This window comes from Mangifera indica, chromosome 3 (genome assembly GCF_011075055.1).
Source record: "Mangifera indica cultivar Alphonso chromosome 3, CATAS_Mindica_2.1, whole genome shotgun sequence".
Lineage (NCBI taxonomy): Eukaryota > Viridiplantae > Streptophyta > Magnoliopsida > Sapindales > Anacardiaceae > Mangifera > Mangifera indica.
The window spans coordinates 12466597-12492377 of record NC_058139.1 but is presented as its reverse complement, the minus strand read 5'-3'; the positions used below and the strand labels follow the sequence as shown (position 1 = coordinate 12492377).

The following is a 25781-nucleotide window of genomic DNA, read 5'->3' as shown; positions in this document are numbered from 1 at the left end:
ATATTGGGATCAATCAGAAACAATAATTTTCTGAGGAAGACTTTGCATACTTAAATAAAGTTGATATTGATGTATTGTATAGTGCAGAAGAATTTGTTCGTGGCAACAAAAAAAATTTTCCAAAATAGAGTGAATTTGAAGGGAAGATTATGCATGATATTCTCATCGAGGAACCAAAGTTCGAAGAGAAGACACACGTTAATGAAGATATTGGAGGTACAAGTAATTTCCTACAAACAAATCCTGATGGTGGAAATATTTGTATTGATGCATTTCGTTGGTTACCATCTTTTCCTAACCAACCATCTACATCCAAAACCCAGGAATGCAAAGACATAATGATTCTCTAAAAATTAGTACATTATTTTCAAGTAAAAAATATGTCATTGATGTAATAATTTGAGATGCTCTTGAGAAAGGATATCATTTTAGAGTGTACAAATCAAACACAAAGGAGGTCAAATGTCATAATGAACATTATAAGTGGCATGCACGAGCAATGAGGGTAAAAGAAAGTGACAGATTTGAACTAAGTCATATGGATACCCAGCACACATGTTTTAAAGATCAAATATTATCTCATTATAGGCAAGCGGGGGCTCGAGCTTTAGGGCAAATTTTGAGAACGAGATTTATATTGGGTGTCAGGTTTATCAACCAAAAGAGATTATTACAGATATCACCGATCGATATAAAATTGATATATCATATGCACAAGGATGACGGGTAAGAAATTGGGTACTTCAATCATTGAAGGGCACACCAGAAAAGTTGTTTATGTTATTGCCAAATTATATTACAATTTAGTGTGTTGTAATCCGGAAACTATGACACATACATTAACGGATGAGCATAATCGATTTAAATATTTTTACATCGCATTAGGTTGTAGTATCTATGTAATCCAACAAAAAATTCTACCAGTTATTTGTATTAACGCTGCCTTTCTTAAAGGGTAGATATCTAAGTTAGTTATTTATCGTTATTGCATTTGATGATAATAATCAGATATACCCATTGGCTTTTAGCATCGGTCCTAAGGAAGATCATGACACATGGTATTGGTTTTTAACAAAATTAAAGGATTGTTTGGGTAAGAAACTTCATTTAGCAATGATTTCAGATCGACATGTTAATATATTCTTTATAATGGTTGAAATATTCCCAAGTGTGCATCATGGCTACTGTCGTAACATGCAAAGCAGTTAAGACATACACAGAGTATGAATTTTGAGAGAGAATGAAGTTGTTATCTTGTATGCACCCTGATGTAATAGCATATCTATGTGAGGTGGGTTTCGATCGGTAGGCAAGGGCATATTTCCTAGGGTATAGGCACAATATAATGATTACCAATATTGTTGAATCGTTTAATATATTTGTCAAACATATTCGAGATTTACCCATTACTATGTTTATCGAGTTCATCAAAGTTACATTACAAAAATGGTTTTATGAAAGGAGAAATCGTGCAAATAAATACATATTCAATATTTATAACATGTTATAAATGTGTTTATGTATACTTATACTTAATTACTTTAAATCCAGCATATATATTATCCAATATGCATTATCGAAGCTTATCGGGATAAAATTGACAAAATACATATATTAAACTTTAATTTAGTAATCCTTGTAAAGTAATTGAGAATCGAATACTGACCTCATTCACCATACCCCAGGGTTGCAAATGTAAGTTAGAGGGATAATCCGCATCCACTAGTTATGTGAAGACAAGAGGAAACTAGTAGTTACACTGATCTTTCATCCACGCAGCATACTCATGAGAGATGTGTGCAACAAAACAAGTCAGAACTATCGTCAAGTTTTGACAGACCTCTATAATAATGTCATGTTGTTGTCGACGTAATAATCCTAAAAATGAATCCATGTGTCAAAAAAATAGATAATATAACATTATCACGCATCTGAACAATATTCTATATTAAAAAACAAAGTTAATTGACCAAGTAAACTCACTTCGTCGGATAACCATCTTGATGTGTCTATGACTGTACCCGAGAAAGTAATTTTGGTCTTTATCCCTATGTCATACACCTCTTGTTTCTTGAGAAAATCTGGTTCTGCATACCAATTCTTGAAAAATTTCTCACCCTCAATACTCGATAATGGCACAACCGACCTTGTCTGCTAAATTTATGATTTCAATGGATTTGTGTATGGGCTATAAATGAATGGTCCCTTCTTGACAAGTCGACAATGAAGTGAGCAAAAATACTATACCAAAACAAATAAAATGTCATTTAGAATTATATTAACTCATGAGATTTTCAGATTTATTTCAATACCTTCTGTAAGGTAAGAGTCATGGGTAAGGAATTCGTAAGTGAGGTCAGGTCGACTATAGCTAATTTATGGACTGGGTGAAGTTAAATACATAAAATCAGTAAATAAATAATATACTTTTGAATCATACGTACAAGATATAATATAAACATTTATAAAATTTGCGTACCTGAACTATCTCCCCCTGTGTCGGGAGCTAGATCACATCGTCAATCGACTTATTATCCTGAAAAGAAACATCAATCACTTTTTTCTCCTTACTTGGTGTGTTGAGATAGACCAATCGGATATCCTATTATAACAACAAATAAAAGGTAAATGATAATTTATATTAACAATAGTAACACGTTTTATCAGTTAATTTAATAGTTTACCTCAATCATAAAAAAAGGCAATAATAGGGAATTCTAATGAGATGATCTATCATCGCTGACATCTTGTAACAATATTAACATATTTTATATTAGTTAATCAAAGTGTTTAACAAAAATCACAAAGCATACAATTGATAATATACATATTTGTACTATCGAAATAGGCGTTAATATGGGATCCCCTCTCGATGTGGCCTCATCAACATCGAGACACCATCACAATATCGACAGTAATTAGTTAACAAGGAATCAATAATCGAATGTGTAATTAAGATATAATATTAACAAATAACATTATACTAACCTGAATCATTACAGAAGGTCTCAATAAAGAAACCTCATGGGGTGATCCATCATTGCCTACATCAAAAGTCAATATAAGATCCTCTTTGGATGGTCCCTCATCAAGAAACTAACATTGTCATAATATCAACAATCGCGAGTTAACAGAAGACTATAAGTATTTATGAAATATCATTTCTAATATACTTACAAAGTTTAGCATTTACCTCGACAGTAGGTGAAATGAAAATGTCGGACCCTATCTTGATAATCCGTCATCATCATCACGAAGAGACTGTAACAATGGATATAATTATTTTGGCAAGTTCACATGTTTGTATATTTAAATAATTGGAATATCTAGTTTATTATTAATTTTTTTACCTGTTCAACAGTATCTATATAGTGATAAGATTGTATCTCTTCCATACGAATCATTATGTCCTTTATATGACTCATCCTATCCTTCATACGACTCATCTTATCTAAGATAAGATTTCTCCATCAAGCCAATGCAACATCGAAGTAATGAATGGAGAAATCTTGTCCACTGATGAGAGAATCGTCTGACATGCGTTTGATGGTAAGGCACAGAATAGAGGGCTTCGATGATATGTGCTCACCGATAAGGGTTGTAACAAGGGCATCGATGAGAGAGGGTTCAATGATAGGAGGCTGGATATGGGCCTAGATATGAGACAAAACAACAATCGGAGAAGTAACGTTAGGAGGACCCGATGATGCATGTCTTGACAAGATAAAAGTGATGTGGATGAAGAAGATTGGCTATCCAACATCCCTGTGTATCGAATGATGTCGTTAAACTAGTCTATGGTTTTTTCCACCAGAGATAAAATTAGCTGAAAATTAACATCATCTTACAAATTTTTATTTAAGTAAATTTTGTTATTATACCTTATATATATGTTAATCAATTATAAATTATTACTTACTATATCTCCGGTGAAGATAGTTGAGATAAAATCTCATCCCAAGATATCTTTCATGTGCCACCTAAATATCCAAACAGATCCTAAAACTAATGAGATATTTAACCATCAATGTAGTATGTTCAGTGTTTCGTATATCCAAAACTACAATTTCAACTTAAATCGGTTACTCTATAAATTTACAATCGTATTAAATTAATTTTATTTTAATAATAATTTAATAAATGTCACAGTTAGCTGGAACGCTAGTGAAAATCTCATGATTCCATATTGTTTTAGCTAGTTTTCCTTCTTCTTTACTGGGCTAGAATCCATAGAAATTTTAGGAGATATTATCACAAATTGAGCGATATGTCATCTGCCACACTTGTACTCATGCATTGAACTTATCAAGATGATCAACCAATTGTAATATCTTTTGGGGGATTGTTTGTCTCAAATCACTCACTAATAACCTTATGTGAAAATAAAACAACAACACCAACTTTACTGCGTTAGTGTTGTTCTTCCCCCATAGCCTCTGTTGGAAAACACAACTCAGATCAACATATGTAACTGACTTACACCCATGAAAATATGTCTAGTGGATCCGATCTGTAGCCTTCAATAGAATATATATATATCAATATCTAACATATAATTGAATCGAAGACCTGTCATAATGGCAAACTTGTACAGGATGAATTGCATGTCAACCTTATTAACTTGAAACCATAACTTCTCTCTCAAGTTCGTCTCATTTACCACTCTTAAGATGGAGTGTATTAACATTCCACTGAATCGGTTAGCCTTCTCGTCCAAGAAGTGTCCAAAACAAGTATGTCGAAACATTTGCAACTGTCACTCTATTAATATTTTCTTAATCATGACTCTCATATCTCTTTATCCACGTGTAGTAACTTAAGCCTTAAAGTGTTTCTCTATGAGGAATCTGATTTTCCCTTTTTCTCTTGTGTTGAGCTTCCTGTAACAAAATTAAATTACAATTATATTAATTTTATATTATAAATGATTTAATTCTGAATATAGATGCATTATTCAGAAAAACATACCTCAAATTCAAATTTTACACGTCAAAAAACTTTCAAATGCAAAAATTTCAATTTATTCCCTTATATGAAAAATATCAAAAAACCCATAATTTTATAGAAAATACATTCTGACCCACTAAAATTGACCACGGGAATTTACGTGGCAGATAACTTTGGAAAAGCACATTTTGCCCCACACTACATGAATTTATGTGTCAACTAGACGCATTCGTACGGTTGACTTAGGAATTCATGTGTCAACCAAAATTTCAAATTTGTAATTCTATCCCACCACTTGATTTACTATTTAAAAACTCACATTTTAGCCTCCAACCACACTAATTTGTGTGGTCTAGAAAGTTTGAAAAATGCACAAAATCTTTTCGTCTCCAAGAAATCTCACCACATGAATTCGTGTGGTCAACGCAACATTCACGTCGTCATTGCCGATTTTGTGTGGTGAGATTTCACCTCCCAAACTTCGTTTTTCAAACATTATTTCAACAATAATCAATATAAAATTAATCTAACACAAAAGCCCTAAGAAAATTCATCAAAATTGCCAACAAATCAACTAATTTCATCAAATCTTTCAAATCAAAACCCTAAGTCTACACACCCAAATTTTATATCGAATCGACTAAATCTTGAATAGAAATATATAAAGATATGACAAAGATTGTTTTATTAACCTTTTTATCCATTTTCATTGTCGAAAAAGCTGTGAAAATCGATCAGACAGAGTACACGAATCGTGTGGTTGGGTAGTTGTGTTTTGTGTGCCTAGGGATGACGACTTGTCATTTTCTTTAGTTTTGGCTTGAAGGGCATTTTAGTCTTTACAATGAAATAGGGCATTTTAGTTTAAACTTCAAAAAGCTAGGCAATTACATTTTGCACCCCTAAATTTGGGCAATTTAATTAATTTCCCTCCCACAAATCGTTAATCTTTTAATAATTATGTAATTTTTTTCAATCAATGACTCATTCTTCAAAAAGGAATTTTCTAAAGATAATTGTTAATCGTATATATTTTTGGTACAAAAATGTGTATATATATAAATGTATCATTATGTGATTGACTGATATTTTATCATTAATTCAAAATCATTTAATTATATGATAATATATCTATATGTGTATATATTTATATACCAAAAGTATGTACACATATTTAAAAATTTCTCTCTCTTTCTCTTTTCCATCTATATGAGAAAATTTTTTCACACTTTTTCTTTCTGATCCCCTCAAAAAAGATAATAAAATATTATAAGGTTTTATGATACCTTTGCAATAATTTAAAACTTTTAAAGAAAATTTAATATATAAAAAGTTTAATAAATATACAAGGGATGAGAGTAACTAGGGAGAGAACGGATTGATAATATATTTATCTATATCCTTGATTATAGGGTTTGTAGTCATCCCCATCTATGTCTTTATTTTTATTTTTATCAAAGAACTCTCTCCCTAAATAGAGAGGGATGGGTCGAATGTCCTATTTTACGAGTCGAATTACCGTCTCTATCCTTAAGGCTAAAGACTGTTACTTGCAACAAAAAAAACCATAAACTAGCATTTATTTGTTGACTCCATTTGACCCGTGAAATTCCAATTTGATCTCTTGAAAGTCACGAACGGGACATCTTACTTACCCTTTAGAAAAAGCTGACAACTTTTTATAATTTATATAATTTGGGGCTAAATAATAACAAAATCTAAGTCATTAACATCAACAACTTGATGATTATCATAATAAGAAGGCCAAAAGAGTTACTCCCACCTAAGGTTTAGTGCAATCCCAAACTCTTATCCTATTAATTTTAAAAAGCTCATATACGTATCAATCAGTTGTTAAAATAAATATAATAAGTTAACTTCATATTAAATTGCTATTTTTTTTTAATATTTTTGTATACATACCCATAGAAAATAAAAATTTATGAAAGAGTATATTATTTTAAAAAATAACATTTTTGCCCCTGTCTTAAGGTTTCATCATTTTTCAAAATTTTCATTTCAATTGTCCCTCAAAGTGTAGGAACATCACAGTTGCACCTCTATCTCCCTTCACATTCTACTGATAAAGGAAACCAAGGAAGAGCGACTCAATCTTGCAAACTCAGATGACTGACGAAGAGACCTGCATTACAAGCAAAAAATAAAAAAGTTCGAGCGACAAAAACCTAGTCAATTCACGCTATTCATTTTCCATCGAGCTGATTCGATAGAAAATAAGGAATCAATCGAGGAGTTGATCGTGTGACTTGTCTTCTCTAGAGTCGATTTGACGATAGCTTCGATTTGATGAATAGAAGCTTTGTCTTCTATCGACTTTTTTATTCTATTGGCTTTTTCCATCATCAAATCTTTGTCTCCCGTCCCATCGTTGTCTTTGTGCATCATCGATTTGTGATCAGAGTTTGGTTGTCGAAGATGCAGGAAAAAAATGCAAATCTTATAGGGGAAATGTAACTTTTTAAAACTTAATTATAGAAGAAATTTTGTTAGATTTTCAAACTAAAGAGAAAATGACATAAACTTATATATTTTTAATATTATTAATTAAATAATGATTTTGTTCTTGTAATTAATTTATTATGATAACTTTAATAACTGACGAAAGGATATTTGGATTTTTAAAAATTAATAGGTGAGGGTTGAAGGTACACTAAACCTTGGGTGGGAACAAGTCTTTTGGCATAATAAGAATAATTATTGTTTTGAAATGGTTGTTGTGGGAGAATGGGTATCCGATTGTAAGCTACAAACAAAGGTGGTGTTTCCATTTTGGAAACCACGGACAGGTCACGACTCTGCTCGTCGCTGTCAGATATGATTTACATGGCATGCCCATATATTTATATATACACTTGCTTGGATAAGATAACATCTATCAAGATTAAAGTCTCTCCAACATTACTAATCGATTCCCATGATCGGATGTAGAAAGCAACAAGTGGAAGAGTTCTTTTCTTTTTTTTTTAAAATTAATTTTAAATCATACCCCTCTTAATCTTATATATTTTAAACAAAAATACTCAATTTCCAAAAACTTTTTCCAAGGATGCCAAATAATTGTGCATTTAGTTAGGTAATATTTTATTATAAAAAATAAATGGTAATCACAAAAATAGATTACTTAAAAAATTAAAAAATATAAACTAATACTATATTTAATAAAAATGAGTAGCTATAAATAATTATTATATTTAGTTAGATATTACAAAAGAATACCCAGATGTTATTTTACTTAATTATCTTATGGTATAATTATTTTTAAAATAATTTTATGTTTTCTTTCGATAAGTTAAAATAATATTCTTTATGTTACTTCTAATATTAATTGAAAATGAAAATATTTTTACCCTAAAAATTAATAAACAAAAATCAAAATATGATAAAATCAAAATTATCTTGAAAATTTTAATAGGTAAGATAAATGTAATAATCAAATTATTTTTTATATTAGAAGATTACTAAAATTGTTATTACTTAACAATCAAATAATATAATATAAATAATGAATGATAGGTTATTAAAATAATTTTTACATCCCTTTAACCAAACCCTGTCTCAATATTAACTTCAATTTCTGCGACAAGAGTGGCCCAAGAATTACTTAAGTTATGATCATTTTATTGCAATGGCTAAATAGCTCTTAAAAAAATTCAAATTATGCCACCACAAGCGTCCCTGGAAATAATCTTCAGGTAATACTATGTTGGTAAGAAAGTTTAGAACATAAACTAATTAGTTAATACTATCCACCATAAAGGTGGTGCTATCTCAATAAAGTATTGATCATAATTTAAAAAATACAATAAAAACAAAGGAACAACGCATGAATCCCTGTGCCAATGGCAAGTTGTGAAAGTGGTGGATTTAGGGATATGGCAACAGCACCATCCCATTTCTGAAGCTACTTCAGCTTAGTTGGAATTGTAAGAGGTCATCATCATTATTTGTGTCTTTCCCATCTTAGTCTCTCACAGAGTATCATGTTGAATTGATACCATCATAAAGTAATCTTTAGATTTCGTGTCACTTCTTTAATTTAATTATTTTGTTGATTGCTTCTACCCCATAGCTCATTATATTTTACTTACGATCACATTCAAGATCAGTTCTGAATTGTAGATTTGACGTTTACCAATTTTTTAAATCTTTCTTTTCTTTGAATTTCAGAGAGAGATGGGTTGGGAATTATTAGGATGGTTCTCATCATAACCATGATCATAGTTATCACATATTATAACCAGGATCTATGCATGTTCCATGGATCTGTGTGATCTGACTATTTTATCCGGATTTTCAATGGTTTAACTCTGAGAACTATTGGGAAGAGAGGTAGTGGGAAGACTGGTCATAACCTTTCAAGAGTGGTTATTAGATTCAGAAAAATAAAAAAATACAACCTTTCAAACTTTTAAGTAAGATAAAATTATTAGATTTTTAAATCAATAGGGTAAAATAAATTATAATTTTATTTATTTTAATATTAAAGATAAATTAACGGTTTTACCTTTATAACTAATTGAAAATTTTAACTAAAACTAGATGATTAGTAGATATTTATGTTTTTGAAACTTTATAAATGAGACTTTGAAAATGAACTAAACCTTGGTGGCAATGAGTTATTTGGCCTTTTATAACTAATAAATTAAGATTAGTTGTTTTTTTAAACGGCAAAGAATAGAGAGAGAATAGAGATAAAATCACAAAAAAATTAGTTTATGTATTTTTAGTATTTCAGAAGTTATAATCATTGTTATGTTAGTCTCTCCATATATTAGTGAAAGAGAGGCCTAACATTTTCCATTAATAACTAATATAGGAGGAGTTATTTATTTTAGCTCATCTTTACCCTTAAACCAAGCCTTGAGGAGAGACTTTCATGTCAACATACTCCTTCAAACTAAGTTTCGAAGAAAGGCTTCTGAGAGGAGATCTATGTTTCATTTCAACATCCTCCTTTAAATTAAGTAGCTAGGAAAGACTTGTGCAATCATGCCTATTTGTGGTCTTATCTTGACAAGTTGCATTGTTGTGTTTGCTCCAAATATTTCTTAAAGAGATGAACCCACAACTCTTCTCTCAACGATTAAAATCTTGCAATGGCTAAAGGTTTTGTAAAGAGATCAACCTTTTGAAACTTTGAGGGAACGTATTGAACGGCCAACAAACTGTTTTTTGGAAAGTTGATCTGTAATATAATAAGCATCTATTGGGGCCACAAACACTAAATCTAATTGTATAAATTAATTAAGTCAGTATCATAGGAAACATCAATTAAGTACAAAAAATGAAGTAAATCAACCATAGACAGAAACACATAATTTACATGAAAAGTCGTTCAATGTAGAGGAAAAACAATCACTGGTCTAATTCTGAATTAAAACCATTATTAAGAAAAACTAGGTACAATCACTTTCAAGAAAATTAAAAACTTGAAATCAACAATTGAGAAATATCTAAATTATTTTCCTAATCGAAACCCTACGATACTCTATGATTATAGATCAATACAAAAGAAATAACCTTTTAAATACTTCCTCAAATAAACCTTGATAATTTTGATAATACCTAGTAATGAATCAATGATAAAAAAAAATATAACATTTTCCTTATTTGATTTGTGTAAGAAAGAAAAACAAATTCTCTTATATGTAATCCTTGGTTCGACTCTATGTCCCACTTAAAAGCCCAAAAGAAATATATTTATATCTTTTTATAATAAAAATATCAATGTAAAATTTTCTGTACATCCTCTTTATTTTAAATTATTATATAATAATGTGGGTTGGACCTTCAAGACCATTAAGCCAATAACTTCAATACCTAAAAGTTTGGTCCTTGCATGGAAAACAAGATTGGAAGCTAAAGAATCATCTTTTTGATTAGCACACTAAACAATAGGGCAAAAAGAGAATCATAGGTCAAGTTTAGAAAATAGGCTTTTAAGCCAAGCAATTTTAGTTGTTTTGTCAAGGCTTGATACTCTACCTTTGTAAAGGACATACCATTACCTTTTGTTTCCTAGAACACCACTAAGTTAAGTTTGATCTAAGAAATAAGCAATAACTGGTAGTGGATCTCCTGTCTTGTAAGCAACTCGCGCAATCAACATCAACATAACAATATAGCTAAAAATATTGAACTTAGTTGAAAGAATATACCCATATGAAGTGTTTCCTTAACATATATTAGAACTCTTTTGCATGTTTTCCACTAAAGTTAAGTTGGACTTTGCAGGAACTAACTTAATCTGTTTAAAAAGCTAGCCGCTAAAATTGAAGTGGTAAATTTGCTTGAGCCAATAATGCCAGACCATTTTTATTTATTTGTCAGTATTTTCCCATCCAATGTGAGACGCTATAAATAGTTAAACGTTTATAGTGGGTTGAGTTAATAATTGAAAATGTATCTTTCAAACGTGGGATATACAAATATAAAGTCTATTAACAATATTTGGTCCCTAATAAACCATACCAAAAAATAATAATAATAAAAAAAAAACTTATTTTGCATTATAAATCATGAACATCTCATCAACAACACTATCATTTTCCCACAAAATCACAGCATGAAGATTCACAATAGCATTTTGCTTATACTTCTCGTTGCTTTAGGCATAATTATCATCTCTTTTATCCAACCGGACCAATACATCTTCGGTATAGAATACGAGGTTCGTGTCATCAATGGCTTCTCCAACAACTCCTCATTGCCTCTGGTCATTTGGTGCTCCTCCGAGGACAGTGATCTTGGCGGACGTGCGCTCCAAGAAGGTGATGATTTCAGCTGGAGACTCAAAACCAACTTCTGGGGCACTACAAATTTCTTGTGCACCATGAAGTGGGAAGAAAAAAGAAAACGTTTCGACGCTTTTAAAGTTCGAAGGGATTGCCGTCGGTGTAACCCTTTTAGAAAGTGCTCTTGGCTGGTGAAAGAAGACGGATTTTACTTCAGCAACGATGAGGTCAACTGGAAGAAAGACTTTCCATGGTACTGAATGCATAAAATCACTACAGTGCAGTGCAGTGCAGTGCGATTTTAAAATAGTGAGGCGTATGTTTGCATTATTTTGTGTGTACTGAAGTTGATAGTCACAGCAACCAATAAGTAAAATCCAAGTAAAAGTTTGCCAGTTGCATCACATCTTATCCGGTTTCATAATGGCCACAATATATTTTGATGCTGTTGAGCTCCTGAAAAAATTCTCTGAAAATATTTTATTTTGTCACTGTAGTCATTGGCCAGAAACAGATGGACGGCTCTGAGAAATTATTGTTTTTAATCTTTGAATTTCACCAAAATCAGTGATTTTTAACTGCAGGACAAATCCCATAATGTGGGAGATTGCAGAACCCAGCAAAGTTTTAGTTTTCTCGTTGAGTTCAATTTTGCCATTGCTTTTTTGTCGGTAGAAAAACAGTGGCATTTTTTAAGGACCATCGGACTGTTTTCAGCTCCATCACCTTTAACAACAGTGCTAAAGGCTCTCCTCTTGGTTTCTTTTATTTGTCTGTTTGTGATGAGTAATATCTGTGTGTTTGTGTATAGTTTTGAAATATTATGTTAATTTATGTGTCTAATTAAGACATGTTCGAACAGGAAGATCTTTGGTGTATGATAATCAAATCATTTATTATGCCGTTTATCCAAACTTAATTTTTTGTATAATATATCATGAATTATATTATCTTTTGGGATATATTTTTTTCTAAATAATAATAAAATGCTATCTAGAATTTATCAAAAACATTTTTATCGTGTCATCATTTATCTAAAAAAATATATCGATTTATATTAGTAATATGTATCATATCATATGATATATCTACAGTATTAATAATTTTTTATACATCTTAGAATATATATATATCAGTTTTTATGTGTATCATATCATATCATATTATAAAATACTAATAACCATGCATTGATGTCAAAGGTTTTCTAAATACAAAACATAATTTACTATATTGCTTATATGCAGTTGCATCAAAGAAAAATTTCAATTGATGTATCCACTCTTACTATTTACTATATTAATAACATATAATAAAGATGTTATTGAATATTTGCACGTCAATAAATGATATATATAGTAAAACGAAAAATAATGAATTGATTACAAAGATCCCTAACGGGCTGTTCACCTACCAAACTTATTGTTCTTAAATTATTGTTGAATCAAAAAATACACACAAATATTTTCTGTTGGAGCATTTTGGATTAATATTAAAGGATGACAATAAATAGAAAAAAAAAAAAGGCTGATGAATAAATATAATGTGGTTGTAGGTACTGTTATCAATGAAGAAAGAAAAAAATATTAACATGAAATGATGAAAGTTGAATGAAACATTAACATCAATCTTTATAGTGGTAGTCAACATAACCAAATAAAAAGAATGATTCTGTTGTTGCATATGAAATGTAGTTTTCATTTCATCAACCTTTTTATCTCGTCACTATTCTAGAATAGCAGATCATCACTAGATTATATTTTCTTTATTATAATTTCTTTCTAAATATATGTATATGTATATGCTTTTTTGGGTAAAACAATTTATATATTCGTGTTGAATATAATAATTATTTTCCCATGTAAGTTTTTGTGGAGTGGGGAGTCCCTACATGAGTAGTGGCACGCTTGCAAATGATTTAATAGTGACCATTGAATTAAGTGGCATGACTAGAATATATACATAATATGGTGCTTTACAGACATTATGGATTTATCTACACCATATTGCATATATATATATATATAGTGCAATATGGTGTAGATAAATCCATATGTATATGTTAGTTCATAACCGTGTAATATTATTAATAACTTTTCCGGTGTATTAATTATACCAACAATTACTACTATTTATACATTTATCACTATGATGGATATGTCACTATCTATCCTAGTCTTGATGTCAATATTCATTAATGAAAAATATAATTATTAATATACTAAGATGAGAATGTTTTTAAAAACTTATAATTTATGGGATATAGTGAAAAAATGGGTTTAGAGTTCTAGAAGAGACATCTAACTTTTTTAAAATTGAACAAAAAGTGTTGGAGGACAATCAATAGAAGTATTCAAAGGTTTTATTCATTTTTGCAGTGAGTGCTATTAGATGATATTTTGTCAAGAATTAGCGAAGCTTTCAGTGCTCCTATATGTCCTTACGATTACTTAATTATGTTCAATGCTTAAACTAAGTTTCCTTCCTTTTGTTGAGTGTACGGACATGAACTATCACATGCATAGTTGTGCATCCTTTCCTTCTATGCATGGCTTGAACTTCACAAGAAGTCTTGGTCATGACCTATTGCACATGCATGCAGACTCAAGTGCATAGGCATGCATCCATCTCCTTGTGCATGGGCTAGCCCTTCATAAACATCCTTAGGTATGACATGGTGTATGAGCATGCATGGTCAAGTGCACGAGCATACACCCGTTATCCATACATGACTATCATCATCATAGTCGTGCTTAATTTCTAAGGGTAATCTCATAACTTCGTCTTATGAACAATCTTATAACTCCTATGTATGGTCATCCACTACATCCTTATCCACGTGGCATGAATGAACTTGTGTATCCTCCGTACGAGCATCCACTAATCATTGAAAAACTTAAGGCTAATAGGTGTACAAGTGTGCAGATTTCATGTACGACCATACATAACGTTATTTTTATAAATTATAGGCATGTCATGCTCATGTCTATCCTTGGGACAATCATGCATACATGTTTGCAGCCCTATTTTTTACTAATTCTTGTCAAATCTTACACAATCTATTTCTAATGTTTTCTTGTATCTTTTTATCATATTTCAAAGGCCCTAGAAGCAGAAAATAAGTCTTCAATCATATTATAACAAAGCAATATTCAAATCATACAAATTCACACATAATAACTCAAGATTGGATAAAGATTTGCAAGTTCACCTTATAAAATCATCGCATACTCTAACCTCTTGTTGTATAGACATTCATAATCATATACAAGTCAGATCTAAAACCCAATAATCTCATAGTTTAACCCACCAATATATCAACCTATTACACCATATTCATGCATAGGTGTGTTATCTAAGATACACAGGTATGTATCTTCCTTGTGCATGAGACACAGTTATCCCCTCAAGGGCGTGTCTCTATTGTACTAGACACACAGGTGTGTTCTTTCAAGAACATGGGCGTGTTAACTTTATAAATCATGCATGACCTCTTTTCCTCGTGGCCTCTCCTTGTGTAAATAAAATCAAACATACATAAAGGTGTGTCTCTAGACACGAGTGTTGCCCTTTCATTATACTTACTATATTTCTTAATTCAACCTTACTTCGACGACTTTACTTAAGGATAATTTAGTCATTTCACCCCACACAAAGTCATACATAAGACATACACAGGGGAACTTCGCTCTCTATTTGACTATTCAACAGTCAATGACATATAATAGTCATCAAATCACCAAAAAACTTAACTTAAATTTTGAGTATTGCACACATAGGCGTGTTCCATACCACATGACCGTGTGTTGAATCTAGAAAATGGATTAACGGCCTATTTCACACTCTAATTTGGCCTGCACGAATTCCCTACTAATAAGTTCTCATCAAAACCTTTTCTAATTGATACATAACGCAAAATCAAACACGAAAACATTATGATAAGCAATTCTCAAACATAATCAATTATCAATGTAGTGACTGTGTATGATCTCATCTAAACATAATAACAAACATCAACACTTCAAAGTGCTAGATCACACATAAGAAAACAATCCAATCTCCTTATTTATCATTAGTTGGCATTCATTCTAACTAATAAACCCAGGCATATGTTTATCCTCAGCCAAATATACATCAACCTCATCAATAAAACATGATAATCCCTAATTTACAACAACTCTTTATCTTATTAATTACCAACACTATAATCATACAAACATGAAATTTGGCAGAAATGAGACCTTTCAATCCAACGTTATCAACAACTCAAATGAGGGAAAGAGAGTTCCTACTTACCTCAACTTCAAGATTGCAAAACCAAAATTGAGCAGCAAACCTCCTTCTCCCTACTTTCCTTCTCACTGCATCACTGGAATAAACACTACAAAGACGGTCAATCTCTCTCTTAGACTATCTTTTTCTTAGGGTTTCGTGCATCTAATTTTGGGAATGGCAAATGCCCAAAAATCAATGTTACATGACTTTTATAAATTGTTTTCACGTAGCATCATATATGGGCATATGCTTCACCACACTCAACTGTGTATTACTTAATTCAAATCTCATGCGATGCTCAACTTATCTAGTAGATGTGGCAATTGGCACACGGGCATGGCCTCCTTATGCATGGTCATGTGTTAGTTAAAAATCACACTTTAACATTTTATTTCACATTTAATCAATCATACATCAATCATAACCATACAAATTGATCGTTATACCCTTGAGATGTACCTATGAGTGTTACATTCAATATTGAAACTAAGATCACTTGTCACGAGAAAACTCCTTTCCTCAAAGTTGAAATTGTCACATTGTTGCAAAAATATAATGTCAGCTCTTTAGACTCTTTCTCCCTTTTTATCAAATCTTGGATAAGAACATTATTTAGAAAACATTGGATATGATTCACCTCTTGTGCGATAGCATGTTTGTCATAAAGACTTTTTCTATAATGGGCTACACAGGCATGCATCCTAAGTATGCATAGTCGTACGTCCTTTAAAAATATCTAACATAGCACGTTATCTATTCTATTGATGTGACATTCAGATAAACGGATGTGCACCATCTATGTACAACTATTCATTAGCATAAAAACTCAATTAAAACTCTTCGTTCAAGTCCTTAACCTATGCCACTTCATACATAATAAAACTGTAACTATAAAAATACTATTTTATCCTTGAGACATATTGTGAGTGTTAGTGTCACAATTTCTTCACATTTTGTATAAAAAAAAAAAATCTAACTCAAATTCACAACTATCTTAATAAACAAGGTTGAAAATTATACTTGTAAGTCAAATTCACAATAAAAATGAAGAATGGATGAAAAAATGAGGTCGATAAATAGTAAGCACAATTACTTATACCTTGCCTTTACCCATGAATTCTTTACCTTTTGCATAAATTATAACTCAAATTCACAGGCACTCATAATTAACAAGTTTAGGTATCATACTTCTAATTCAAATTCACAATTATTATAATAAAATTAATAAAAGAACGATATTAAAATTAAACTTACACATAGTAAGAGCCAACTCCAAACCCTTAATTTCTTATCATTTTTAACAATTTGTAACTCAAATTAAGCCATAATGTTATAAAAAAACAAGAAACCACATTCAACAAAGCAAGCTTTCTTGGATTGAAATGAAATTGCCTGAATTTTGAAATTTTCAAGTGAATTTTTGTTAAAATTCTTGATGGAAATGAGATAAAGAGGTTAAGATTTACATAAACTTATAATGAAGATATAAAGGATATTATCTCATCTTATTTGCTATATTTGTATAATTGTGTTGGTTAACGCCATATACCCACTTAGTTCGCTTAGTTCAATACTAATATTATTTTGTTTGATTTGTCTAATAATATTTTATTATGAATAATAATATAATAAGTAATATAAAAAATAATCTAATTATCACTTATTTTTAAGTATCAAAAGATTATTTCGATAATCTTGATTTTTTATAATTTTATCATTACTTATTAATTTTTTAAAATAAAAATACTTTAATTTTTAATTAATATAATGAGAACTATAAAAAATGTTTTACAATAATAATACTCAATTAAATAAATTAATATTTTAGTATGTTTTTATTATATTCAATCAAATATAATACTTACATGTACATATTATTTTTATAAAATAAGGTAATAATTTATTCCGAGTTTTGTAAATAATTTAATAGTTTTTAAAAAAATTACAAATAAAAAAATAATAAAACAATAAAACCTAAAGAAAAACAAAATTAAAGCTTAAATGCAGAAACCCTAATTTTCATTGCAGGTGCCAACTCTAAGCCCAACACGTTCAATCAGCATAATTCTCCTCTAAATTCTCAGTATTAAAGAGCTTACCGTACCCAAAACGTTAGTGCCAGTGTCGGGGTCGAGCCATTCCACAATCCCGGGCAAGTCTTTCTCTGTTATATTTTGAATCTGATTTATGGAAATTTGACTATTTTATAATGTCGAAAAAGCTCATTAAAACTATAGTAAATTGAATCTCCTTATTGGTTAATTTTGTGGGGCAGCTTTTTGTGAAGACATGTGATTCATTAAAAGGCAGAGTTGGGGTTCAAATGCTGGAATTTTAAAAACCCAATTGTAGGATAGTGCAAATTTTCAGATAAGATGACTTAGGTTAGTTGTAATGTAAGCATTAGGTTGAATTGTGGATTAGTAGAATGAAACCAATTTTTTATAAGTTAACAGGATTCGACTGTATTATTTCAAATTTTTTCTCTTATTTGTATTTTGTTCTTCTTGTTGTCTATTTAATGGTGTAGTAGGATTGTGCTTGTTTTGACTCTTTGAGTCTATGAAATTAAAATCAAATGAGACAGAATAATTTAAGTTAAGAATGAGTAGGCTATCAATTCGGCCACGGCCTCTAGACATACACAAGAAACTGCCCGTTGTCAAATCGTTTAAAGATTTTGAAGACGACAACAATGATACTACACCTCCTCCTACAAGTACCTGTACAAGTGGCAATACCAATAGTACTTCTGCAACCGCCACGCGCAATTCTCACCTTCTCCGCCTCAACTCTTCTTTGGCAGAGCATGACACCCCAGAGGTACTCATTAACATGCGAGGACTAGAACCTAACAATGTGCCGTTTTGTTGTTTTCATTATTGGTTTATTATATCTTCCAGGTGCATCATGCCACTGCCAAGAAAACAGCATCTGAAATACCCACGCCTCAGTTTGTGGTAGTTGATACTTATGAGCGAGACTATTCTCAGACATTCACTCAGCCTAATTCATATTTGCGCGCAAGAGGAGGTCTGTTGATGTTGATTTTCAATTATCTTTCAGGATTATTTAGATAAACATAACTTACATTCTTCAGTTTCAATTATTGGCATTGGCAGCTCGGGCTGAGATTGGGGAGTTTGTTGAATATGACTTAGACAATGAGGATGAAGATTGGCTCCATGAATTCAATAAAGACCGAAAAATTCTTTTACCTGAAAAGTAATTCATGATATTTGTCTTGTATCTTTTTCTTATTATGATTTTATGAGGGATATTAAAGTAGTTGTAATTTATGCACTCTGATGCAGTGTGTTAAAAAATGATCTTGAAAAGCTTATTTGTTTTCATTTGGCCCATTATATAGGATGTTCTTTTCTTGTTTTATAAATGAACTGCAGATTTGAGATTCTTCTTTTTAAGTTCGAGGTGTTGGACCATAAAGCTCGTGAAAGAGCTGGACTTATAACACCTACTCTTGGCTCACCCATTCCTGTACTTCTACCGTTAAATGTTGCTATTGAGGTGAAACTTTGTTTGCATTGTTCGGATTCTTATCGATTTCAGTTCTGGCTGTCACTCACTCTCACTTTGTGCATTACTTATGAAATTGTTGATTCATATATATAAATGAATTGATTACTTGTGTCACAGTGCTAACCTTGAATAGATTGAGTGATAGTGCATCCTCAGTTCTGCATTTAATAAAAGGCAAAAATTCTTGTTGCTCCTTGAAAGATATCTAAATTTAAACTAGGAAATAAACTCTATGCATGTTTTTTTTTCTTATTGGAAACATAAAGGTATATTTTGATATGGTATCCACTTGCAAAAAGCAAGCAGTTGATATGGTATCCATTACAACAAAAATAACCAATCTATCTAGGAATCACTAATTTCTCATCCTGAGTCTTCGATAATTCTTTTATTTCTTTAACCCCAAATCACCAAGAATAAAGAAAGGCATTCTTTGAGAGTCTTGGCCTTATTTCCTTTTCCAAGAAAGAGAAATTCTCTATGAGTAAATCCAAGCAAGATCTAGATGTAACATGTGGAAGATTGGTTTCTCTGCAAATTTTTGCCAGTCAGAAAAAAGCCATTGGACAATGCAGAAACTAATAGTCAGAGGACTATGAATCATTTTGCACATAACTTTAGTGTTGTTATATTTGATGCTACTTTAATTGAATAGTGTCTAGTGGATTAAATTTTCCTTGAACGTTTGTTCAGGCCCTGGAATTCTTGGAAGAATTTTTGCCTTCCCATTCGTTTGAACTCAACTGGAGGATTTTCTTCACATCAAGTGAAGCTTCCATTTTCTTGTCTCCCTCTCAAATAATAAATGGAAGCTTATTGAGCAGCCCCATAAAATCAGTGAATTCTTTGATCTCTGCCACTATTAGTAACCAACACAACATGAAAAACTTGTTGGTCCCTTATGAATTTTAACAGTGACGTTTAGAATTTTACCCTTAGCATTGTGGCTTTTTAAAATCAGTGTTGTTTCTTGCTTTTGAGATAGTTTGGGACTCCAAAAGTGGCTGCCAAGGTACAAAAGTAAAAAGTCATTGATTTATTACAGGTTTGTTTTTCAGGGGAGGGATGTCTCACTCTTTTAACTGATTTTTATATAAGTCTTTTTCTATGGTTGTCCCATGTTGCATTTTAATTTAGAAGCCTACAATACATAAACTAAAGTACATACAGGACATTTTGATACTGGTTATTAGATTATGTTTTCATAACTTAATGTTGAGAAGTAATGGATACAGATTTAAGGAACAGCATATAAACTTTTAGTGATTGTGAATTCCATTTCTTGCTTCTACTTCTTGACATTCAGAAATAGACATGGTACATGTACTTCTCATATCCACACATGGTAACTTGGTAACTTCCTTATGGCTGGATATATTTGCTGGTTAACTTAAAAATACATGGGTGTTTATGCTGGACAATTTCTTCAACCAAAAAATAAAAAATAAAAATAAAGAGAAAAGAAATAGTAAAAGATGGACATATGTAAACTGTGTTATCAGTGAGTCTCTCATTCAGTATCATGATATTTGACTGTTGTCTACACATTTTTGGGCATGCCATATTATCACGTTTTCACTACCAGCAGATTCAAAGAGAGATTAAGATTGGTTATACTGTAGGCCTAGTAGTTTTGGTGTTTGCTTATTATTTTTGTTATTTAAATTTTTGAGTTGAGCATATTGCTTCTCTATTTGAACTTATGGTGCATCAGTTTTGAACTTATGATGTATCAGATTTTGAACTTTTGATGCAATAGAATACCAATTTTCCTTTACAACATTTTGAATACTCAATTGTGCCTGCATTTTGATGTTTATCATTAGTATGCTGCTTTGTTGAATCATTTGATGAAGATACTATATATTTTTTAGTAATTTCAACTTCTTTATCCGTTTTCAATGATAGGCACTACAAGCTCAGACCATCAGATATGCAGTCATCCAGTCTGTGTATAATTATTGGAAAGACAAGGTATGGTTTAATTATCATGCTTAGAAGGCTTTAGCAATCATGAGCTCAGGAATGGCAAAGTTCTGATGGAAAATTTTGACATTATGCTGTTGTTAGTTTCATCTTTTTGGAGGAGGTATTATTAAAATAATTTAATGAGGCCTGAATTTTAATATATATAAAATATGCTAAAAATAGTAGTAACTGTACATGCAATTGCACTAGTATAATACTTTCATGTGTGATGAGCATCAAGAATTCCAAGATGATCTTATCATAAGAAGAAATAAGAAATACATATAATAACAACGAAATCATTTAATTCTCCTTTCTAGTTGTATAGGCTTTGACTAGTAAGAGATGACATACATAAATTTACACTATGAGACTTAGATTGATCAACTGATGAATATTCATCCCACTGAAGTCAACAAATTGCTCATACTGTATTACAAATACTTGTACATGTTTTGATTTTTGCTCTTTTTCTGTTTTTTGGGCAGAGAGAAAAATGGCAGAAACCTATATTGCGACGTTTGCAGGTTAATATTGTCACTTTTTTATGTATAGAGAGTGCTTATGGACTAATGTTTGGATTAAATACAATTTAATTATTGTAATCATAGTTTAAAATATCTTGTTTTATCAAATTTTATATATATATATATTGGTAATTTTCATTTACGTTAAAATATTAACTCTGCTCCCAGTGTGCTCAGTTGGGACCATATAGTATCATTTCTTTTTATTCTGCTAGCTAAACAAGTATAGCACTAGGCTTATACAAACTTAACATTTAATGGTAAATGCTTAAAATATCTAGTTGTAGGTAACATTTCCTTGCCCTATTATTGTTATTTTTATAGAAATTAATCTTATTTCTGAATGGGCCAAGGACAAAGCTTATGCTTTTGACTGTGAACTTTGTAGTTAACTTGTATATGTGGAGGTAATGAATGAAAACTATCAGAAAAGTTAAAATAAAATAAGTGAATTTTGTATTCAGAAAATTTTATTTGGCTATATTCAGCTGTATGACATTGTGTTGTGTGCATGAATCTTTCTATCTTATAATCTCTTTTTATTGCACGCTATGGATCAACCTTAGTGTTGGCTACTTTTTTTTTTTTTTGGTGCAGCCTCCTCCGCCAGTTAATGATACCAACCCATATAATGTCTTTAGGCCAAGGGAGAAAGCTCACAGACTCCATACAAGAAGGGTAAGTGATGTCATAGTTACTTTTGTGTTTTTTATATTCTTAGGTGAAAACTTTTTGCTCTTTTATTTGGCTTTTCAATTAGGCTGCATTATTAATAATTATCCTAATCCTATTGTGTCTCTTGAGTAGATGCAAAGGAGAGAAAATAATGTTCAGTCATTTGAAAAGCTTCGCCAGGTGAGCTCCACTATATCTTGGTTTTATAGTCAAGCCCTGGACTCTACTATGAACTTAGTACTCAAAAGTACGCTGAAATCCTTTTGAAGAAAACTGTTTTCACAAGCTTGGTACTCTGTGTCTTCTGGAAGAATCTACATCTAGCTTTTCTGTGACTTGCTGATTTTCATTTTGCATAGTTGTGAAACACTTAAATAAATTGAGACAGAATTATTTGTAGTATGTTGTTTCTCATACTGATAGGTATCACTATTTATACCATATGCTCTGTGATGTTTCCCTCACATTTTTCATCTATATAGTTATTTACTTCCACTTTTGGTAAGACTAAACTCTGTTTTCTGTTTTATTATTGGAACTATATGTATACTTATGATGCAGTCTTTTACCACATAATGAAATCATTTCTGATTCACAAAATGTGCTTTGTTCTTGCCTTTATAGTTTGATATTTGGATAAACTGTTTTATGATTCCTGGCAGGAATAGAAAATTAAAATAAATTAGCTGGTGTAGGATCATTAATGGTTTAAAAAGCATTAAGTCAGTCTGATGCATTTTAGCATTAGGAGCATCTTGTGAGATATCAAAGAAAAATAGAAACTCTGGTCTGTTTGATGTGATGAATGTGTATAAGTTGTCAGTATTATATGGTGTATACATTTTAGAGCATTAAGTGTAGCTGAATGATAAAGCATCTATACTGTCATCTGACCTCCTGGTTACTAAGACATGATGTTACAAAGTTATCCTTGACTCAGAGAAATCATCTTGGAAAGTTTTGATGAACTTGAAAGATGCACAAGTAGCTATTTGTTAGGCACTATCTTTCTCAGCACAGTCTCTGAAACAATAGGCATGTGGATCTCCATCCATGTATGGCAGCAACATCTCTCATTTACTGTTTTCTGTTTTGTGAATTGTTGCCATAATTTTTTATGGTTTTAATTGCATGTGGTTATTTTTTTAATTGTGTATGTTAACTTGCTATATTTACCTTGGAAAGTTGTCTCATCGTATTATTTTTCTGTATTTTCATTAAAAAATAAAACATTTTCTTTTGGAACTACTATTTTCAGGTCAGACGCAACCTTGACCAAGCAAAGACTATACTTGATGCTTTGATTAAGGTGTTTTCTCTTGTTGAAATTTCAGAATTTATCTTTGCTTATTGTCTGATAATAAATTTTTATGTTCTTTATCTACTTGGGGTGCTCATTGGCTTTGGATGTGTATGTATGTAGAGAGAAGAGAAAAAGAGAGATATCTTGGAGAGTGAAGCTAATCTCCAAAGGATGCAAATGAAGTGCAAGGTAAGTTTCTGATGTCACATTGCAAAATTTTTGGTTCCTTAGTTGCTGAAGATGCTATATAATAGCTTTGTGTATTGGTTTGAAGTTATGTAATTACTGCTGCTATGAACTGATTATAAAGAATATTGGAAACATTTTTTCAAGACCATAGTAATAGGAGTACAAGGTGGAACACCTCTTCTATGGTGAAAATGGCAGGGCAGTATATGATGCAAGGAAACTTTCCTGTGCACTTGAAATTCACTCTAAGAAAAGCTAATATATGTTTCCCCACTTCATAACATGTGTATAGACTTTGCTAAATTTACTTGCTTTGACAACCTATTTGATCTGAAGACAGACCACCTTTTTCTTTGTTTCCTCTTTATCTCAAACTTCCTTTCCATTCGGTGGGCCACCTTGTGGCAATGCAATTTAGTCTGTTATCAATTAGTGCATGGGTTCTGTGTTTTCAGCATGAAATTGGGCTTCTTGAGGATAGCTTGGCACTTCCTGGTTATCCTCCTGTTTCTTGCAAGTTTGCTTCAAGTGAGGATGAATTTGTGGACTCAGATGACCTTGCAAGTAGACGCCCACGTATGCGACCTGCTGCAGTTCAGAATCAGCCATACACAGAGTCCAACCTGGTTACAGTTCCAACAGCAAACATTAAGCAAGAGTTTAGGCACCGACATACACCACTTGGATGGTTCCATAAATTGGTACATAATCTTACCCTCTGTTCAGATTATCCTGCTTCTTGCACCTCACACTTTCAGGCCCCAACCGGTCTCATATTGGTTAAACACTGACTTAATGACCATACATATTTTTTGGGGAAAAAAATAAAAAAGGAAGTATCCTGAGCTTTGTAGAATTGTGAAATGTCAACTTCATCCTAGTGAATGTATACTATTTCTGTGGGGTCTAATGCAGGATCCCCTTGAGCCAGTTTTGCTGTTCACAAAACCTCTGGTCCTGGAAAAGTTAGTTGCTGCAGGCATTGCCCCACCGTCAGATACTTCAGCCAAGAATGGTACATCAGCACCAACTTATAAGTTCCACGGAAGAATTGGCCGAGGGGGTCGAATAGTGTTTGATAGATGGAATCCTCTTATGCACACCCCGATTGATTGTGAAACGTCTATTTATATTCCACCAAAACCTCATTCATCAACATATAATTAAATCAAAATCTTGGTTGTCTCAAATCGAGCTATTACTGAAGATCCCTCTGTAATGGGTTTGATTGATATTCTTGTTATACAGTGGGACAAGCAAAATGGTGAGGGTTGATGAATGAATTGCTGGTTTTGATAATGTGTGTTTCTGGCCGTGCCTGGAAGCTAACCCTATGTATCTATCATGTTATTCAATTAGCTCTTATTTGTCATTTCTTGCTCCTGCTATCTCTAAATGTCTCTGTATATGAGTGCATAATTCCTGTTTGTTTCTGGAGTACTTCCATGCTTTACATTTAAAGACAACTTATATAAATTATGGAATGGATCCAGGAACATGGTCATAAAGGTAGTCAACAAATAGTTTATGATTCAGTATTCGTTTTTGATTATCCTTATAACATTGATGCTTATCCCACAGAAAAGAAAGGGCAGGGGGAAAAGA

General features: G+C 31.6%; 2 protein-coding genes across 4 annotated transcripts; both read left to right on the top strand.

Moving 5' to 3' along the window:
• The first annotated feature begins 11533 nt into the window (after window positions 1-11533).
• Window positions 11534-11962, top strand: LOC123211562 (S-protein homolog 6-like). The gene has a single exon (XM_044630368.1). It carries the CDS (start codon window positions 11534-11536, stop codon window positions 11960-11962), a length of 429 nt encoding a protein of 142 aa, XP_044486303.1.
• A 5994-nt stretch (window positions 11963-17956) lies between these two features.
• On the top strand, window positions 17957-25548 carry LOC123211786. Of its 3 annotated transcripts, none has more exons than XM_044630682.1 (13): window positions 17957-18126; window positions 18505-18797; window positions 18878-19007; window positions 19097-19199; window positions 19379-19502; window positions 21423-21488; window positions 21971-22009; window positions 22607-22687; window positions 22817-22864; window positions 23943-23993; window positions 24108-24176; window positions 24632-24877; window positions 25092-25548. In XM_044630682.1, the coding sequence occupies exons 2-13, from the start codon at window positions 18579-18581 to the stop codon at window positions 25341-25343; spliced, it is 1428 nt and encodes a 475-aa protein (XP_044486617.1). In that variant the 5' UTR covers window positions 17957-18126; window positions 18505-18578; the 3' UTR covers window positions 25344-25548. The 3 variants fall into 3 exon arrangements, with proteins under 3 accessions (XP_044486617.1, XP_044486616.1, XP_044486618.1); XM_044630681.1 differs by having other exon boundaries at window positions 18250-18797; XM_044630683.1 differs by lacking the exon at window positions 22817-22864 and having other exon boundaries at window positions 18250-18797.
• The last annotated feature ends 233 nt before the right edge of the window (window positions 25549-25781 follow it).